The 5,892-nt window shown below is 42.1% G+C and overlaps 1 protein-coding gene across 1 annotated transcript in view; it reads left to right on the top strand.

Moving 5' to 3' along the window:
* Positions 1-1,996: 1,996 nt before the first annotated feature.
* The window catches only part of PALM2 (paralemmin 2), a 118,574-nt gene continuing 114,678 nt past the window's right edge, over positions 1,997-5,892 (top strand). The window contains exons 1-2 of the mRNA XM_006864733.1: positions 1,997-2,077; positions 2,174-2,254. Of these exons, the coding sequence (XP_006864795.1) occupies positions 1,997-2,077; positions 2,174-2,254 (162 nt within the window). The remainder of the gene's footprint in view (positions 2,078-2,173; positions 2,255-5,892) is intronic.

Below are 5,892 nucleotides of genomic sequence, written 5' to 3'. Positions count from 1 at the left end.
CTTGTTGTTGTTGCTGCTGTTTACAAACACGCAAAACTCTTTTTTTAATTGTAGTGAAAATATATAGCCATCTGCAACTTCCTCATTTACAATCCAATAACCTTGATTACATTTTCCATGTTGGGGCACCATTATCACTGTTCTTTTCCAAATTATTCCATCACCATTAACATAAACTCAGTGTTCCCCAGGCAAACCATGCCTCCTTTCCCCCTCCCTACTTAGTCATGTGATACCTTTGAGATGCTGCATAGGTAGGCTTTCTCACTGTATCTTGTTTTTTTCCATCTCCTTGGACTTAGGGTAAGATGTAAAGGAATATTGATTATGTTGTTGTTACTGTTAAGTGCCCTCAAATTGTTTCCTATTCATAGTGACCCTGTATAGGGTTTTCAAGGACAGCTGGTGGGTTTAAGCTGCTGACCTTGTGGTTAGTATATCCTACAGTGCCATACCAGTTCTCCAGTAAATGGTAAACTTCTAAAATATTCACAGGGAGGGCCTCACTTTGGCAGGGAGATTGTATCCCGAAACTGGGTATTACTTTTTAGTGACTCAAGATTATAAAATACAATTTCTTAAAATCTGTGCATTGCATAGAAAAACGTGGCTATAACACAAACTCTGATTATATTGATCTGAATAACAGTGGTACTATCACATCCCCAGAAAGTTAGCAACTACATAAAATAAGATTTTAGGCTAACACATAACACAAACTTCTACCGTATTGTTCAAGAATCCTCTCTGGAATTTGGCTGTTGTGCTGTAAAATACCATTATGTCTAGTCTAACAAGTTTCTCCCTGCATGTGCAAGTGCAGGGAAATAATCCAGACAGTGAGTGTCTCAGAAAACCACTCTGTGTAGTTTGGAAACAAAACATGAACTGTCTAGCGATCATAATGGCAGTCCTTTCTATTTTAAAACGATCAAATTTATATGATGCTTCTTGTCTACATTTGGAAAGTATGACAAAGAACAGGATGACCCATGCACTGCAGTGGAAAGGTTACAGTGTATATACATACAAGTGAAATCTCCCTTTTTAACACCAACCTCTAGGCATTATTGGGAAATAAAAACGCAGCAATTAGAACAATAGCAAATAGCATTTATTGAGCACTTATTATGTGCCAGACATTGTTCTAAACCCTTTGCATGCACTCTCTAATTTAATCTATGCTCAAACCTTATGGTTTAAACCAAACCCAATGCTTTTGAGTCAATTCCAATTCATAGGGACCATATAGGTCAGAGGAGAACTGCTCCATAAGGTTTCCAAAGCTGTCAATCTTTATGGGCACTGATGGCCTCTTCTTTCTCCCATGGAGTCACTGATGGGTTCTTTCTGTTGGCAGCCCAGGGCTTAACCCTTTGTGCTACCAGGGCTCCTTGATTGTATGGTTTAGACACTACTGTTATCTTCGCTTTTTGAATGAGGAAACAGAGACACTGGGAGGTAAAACAACTTACTAAAGGTCACATAGGTAGTAAATCATGGCACTGAAAGTTGAACCCAGGGAGGCCGACTCCGGGCTTCATATTTACTGTCTCCTCAGTGAGCCCAGCCAAACAAATACTACCTCCAAGGCTAGTTTCAGCAAAGACCACCCATTTATTTTAGCATTGCTGTTTCCTATGTCCAGTTAAATGGCTGGTTGCATGAAGTTTGATAATTGCATTAAGCTATTTTGTATATATGTGAAATTACATTAAATTATTTGCAGGTGTGTTTCTAACCGTAGAATTCCCACGCCATATTCTATCATATTTGCAGTTTGCAGTGACCTCTATTTTTTTTAATTAAGACATTTTTATTGTTTGTCTCCAAATTAACACCACATAGAAGAACATGGCTCTGTGTGTGTCTGTGTGTGTGTGTGTGTGTGTGCGCGTGTAAAACCCGCCTTTTCTTCTGGACTAAATTGTGGCAGCTTGGCTGAGTGAGGAGAATTTCTCCCACTCACCGAGCCCACAGCAGACATGTTACGAGAATGCTGCTGCTTGCAGAGCACCCTGAGATGCAGGGGACGGTGACAGGGTGTACACTGTACCCAGCAACTCTGAAAGTGTCCGTACAGATGTGTGTTGTTGCTGCTGCTGCTCCTGCTTGAGCATCCCTGGAGCCAACACCCACCCACCCTTACAGCTTCTCTCTCTTTATTTTCAAGGAAAAAAGAAAGAGGCAGACTGAAATAGAAGGCAAGCGGCAACAGCTTGACGAGCAGATCCTTCTGCTGCAGCATTGCAAGGTAAGCGGCTGATGCCATGAACCTGTTCCGTAATTAGACATGCAGATCACAAACCAGAGAGCTGGGCAGAGCCTGCCCTACAGCAAAGGCACTCCTGCCGGCAGAATGAGCCCTATCCATTCAATCTGGAAACCATCTCTTGGCTTTTCCATGATGAATTTCGCAAATCCAGAGCATTGTTACAGCATTCCCATTCTTGCCAGCCAGATGCGATCACAGTGTGCATGTGGATGGGGTGGAGAGTGGTGCATACATGTGAAATGTGGTGGTTCTGTATAGAAATAGGATGAGGATATTCCACATGGTGGGTGAGGCACTGTACCGGGGCTGGAGTCCAGTGCATAGGTGCTGTGTGGGTTTGTTCAGAGGCGTCAGAACATACGTTTAACATGATGCTTTTCATATTAGCATTACTATTGAAAAAGAGCAGTATTTTCTTTCTTAATGTGAATAAGGGAAAGGGAGATAAACCTGCTATCTGGTAATAGAAGACTATTGTGCATTTCTGCTTATACGTTTCTTTCATGTCTTTTGTAACAATTTTGAAAATGTTCCATTAGAACAAGCAATTGGTTGAAGGCAGCTTTTAAACGGTTTCACTTGGTTTAGTCTTTTACATTGCACATGTTAAAGAGAGAGAAAGAGCACTATTTATTTGTGTTTTTTTCCCTGAAGACATGATGCACTTAAGCATCGTAATTCATTACAACCCAGGAGAAAGCTCTGTCACTGTCATGAGGACGCCACTGGTTGCAGAATGTAGCTTTCTGCATACTCAGAATAATGTGACCACATTCCAGTGACCAGCTGGGAGCTGCTGCTTTCTTTGATTGCTCCTGGGCATTTTTAGGCAAACCTTGTGCCGCTCACCTCAGGTGCTGCGATGTTGCACGTGCAGAATTGCATTGCACAGTGGGCTGATTGGGGAGGGGATGCTGACTTCCAGGGTGACTTGCTAGGTATGGATTATTTGAATTTTTTTAAACAAGGTGAACCTTTACGGTTGCATTTTCTGTTCTTCTCTAGGAAACAGAGCTATGCTAAATGAAGCCCCAAAATTAGAATCCTCAAGCTAGTTACTGATTTAAAATAGCAGCATGACCTATATCTGCTTAGCATGTTGGTTGACTTTAACCAGAGAAATCTAGTGACAACAAAGAAAAGCAATATGACACTGACCAAAAAAAACCTCCCATTTCTCTTCCTCGTGTAATCTATTTATAGACTTTTCTTTGTAGGAGCTTGCAGTATATCCCATATGCTGTTGCTCTTTCCTTACAGCATTCCTAGGACAACTGAGGGCTAAAATTAATATTCTCTTTTTCCAGAGGCAGGGACTTAAGGACATAGAACTCAGTCAATTACTGAAGGTCAATCTGGACAGAGTTGAGTCTCTGTCTTGGAGTGCATCGGATTTACTACTTGAAAGAAGCCAAAATGTACTAAACCCTCTGAATTCTTAAAGGTGAACTTTTTAATAAGAGGACTGAGAGACTGGGAGGCTGCTTTGACTCACCACCCTTTCTCCTCTTTAAGCTCAGTGTTCTTGGAGTTTGCAATCCTTGAATTGAAAGTGAGACAATGAACATATGTAAGAAAACCAAGTTTTTATTGTCCTCCTTCTAATCATTTCTTGCTGTTGTTGTTGTGAAGTGCCCTCGAGTTGGTTCTGACCCATAGCAACCCTGTATAGGGTTTCCGAGGAACAGCTGGTGAGCTCGAACAGCCAACCTTGTAGTTCAAACGGTTTTGCAGTCTGGCACATTAACCCACAGCACCACACCAGGACTCAATGGTAATCATTTGGATGCCAAATAAGATACCAAGGACCCAGAGCAAGTCACTGCTGATGTCCAGCACAGTGTTGCCACATTCTGTTCATATCCCATGTAGTCATTTTCCATCTATGCACCCATCCACCCGTTCAGGCAATCAGCAGAAGCAACAGTAAAAAAAAAAAAAAAAAAAAATGGCCTGCATAGGGAAACAGTGAGCTTCTTTCAACTAGTTTGAAACAGAAAGTAAGACAGTTCATTATGTTTTCTCTTGGTAAAAATCCTCATGCGGTTGATAGGATTGACTCTTCAAGGGAATGCTGAGCACTCTCAACAAGGTAAAATTGCTTTATCTGTGGGAACAAGGACTGGACGGTGAATTTAATTTAGTAAGTGGATACCACTAGATTGTTTTTTTCTTTCTCTGGGAAAGTCTGTGTAGACAGAATGAGAGTGGATGGCTAGCCTTGAACAGCAGAAAATAAAAGTCCAGAGATTTCCATGGTGACAGTGTTTCTCTGGTACTACCAAGGAGTCCTGGTGTGGCACTACGGGAGATTGTACTAAACTACGAGGTCGATTTGAACTGCAAAGTCGGTGGTTCAAACTCACCTATACAGGATTGCTATGAGTGGGAACTGACTCGATGGCACTTAACAACAACAACCACACCATGGAGCAAGATCCCATTTCTGGGCGGACCAGATTCCTGTGAGCTGGCAAGCTTGTGTGTACATAAGGTAAGGAGAGGCACAGGACTCTGCCTCTCTGTTCTGAGTCTGTCTTCCCCCAAATAAATTTTTATTTAAAACAGAGGTGCCTAATAAGGGCAATGGACTACTGATGTGGCACTGGACTGTGGATCACAAGGTCAGCAGTTCAAAACCACCAGCTGCTCCACAGAAACCATATACAGAATTGCTATGAATTAGAAATAAACTTGAAGGCAATTAATGGCTCTATAGGATAAGCCATTATCCTATAAACCAGATTGCCAACCACAAGGTAGGCAGTTCCAGCCCACCAGCAGTTCTGCAGGAAAGCTTTACAGCCTCAGAAACCCAATACAGGATTACTATGAGTTCTAACTGACATGATGGCACTTAACAATAACAATAAGATAACCCTCATTATCATAACCGATCATTTCAGGCACCAGGAAGTGATATGCTCCACTTTGAATTAATTGACTGCTGTTGTCTGACTTGAATTTGTGACTTGCCTTCCCTGTGGTCATACAGTTTCAAACCTAATGTATCACCCTACATTGTTGTTGTTGTTGTCAGGTGCCATCGAATCAGTACCGACTCATAGCGGCCTTATGCACAACAGAACTAAACACTACCCGATACTGGGCCAACCTCACTATTGTTGCCACACTTGAGTCCATCGATGCTGCCACTTGGCCAGTCCATCTCATTGGGGATCTTCCTCTTTGTCTCTGACCCTCCACCTTACCAAACATGATATCCTTCTCCAGCGACTAGTCCCTACTGACACTATGTCCAAAGTATGAGAGATGGAGTTTGGCCATCCTGGCCTCCAAGGAGCACTCTGGCTGCACGTCTTTCAAAAGGGATCTGTTTGTTCTTTTGGCAGCCCATGGCACTTTCAATATTCTCCTCCAACACCATAACTCAAAAGCATCAATTCTTCTACGATCTTCCTTATTTGCTGTCCAGCTTTCACATGTATATGAGGTTATTGAAAATGCCATGGCTTGGGTCAGGCACACCTTAGTCTTCAAGCTGACATCTTTGCTCTTCAACACTTAAAAGGTCTTGTGCAGCAGATTTGCCTAATACAATACGTCGTTTGATTTCTTGACTGCTGCTTCTGTGAGTGTTGATAGTTGATCCAAGA

Source organism: Chrysochloris asiatica, unplaced genomic scaffold (assembly GCF_000296735.1).
Source record: "Chrysochloris asiatica unplaced genomic scaffold, ChrAsi1.0 scaffold00069, whole genome shotgun sequence".
NCBI classification, from domain to species: Eukaryota; Metazoa; Chordata; class Mammalia; order Afrosoricida; family Chrysochloridae; genus Chrysochloris; species Chrysochloris asiatica.
This window is presented reverse-complemented; position numbering and strand designations above follow the sequence as displayed.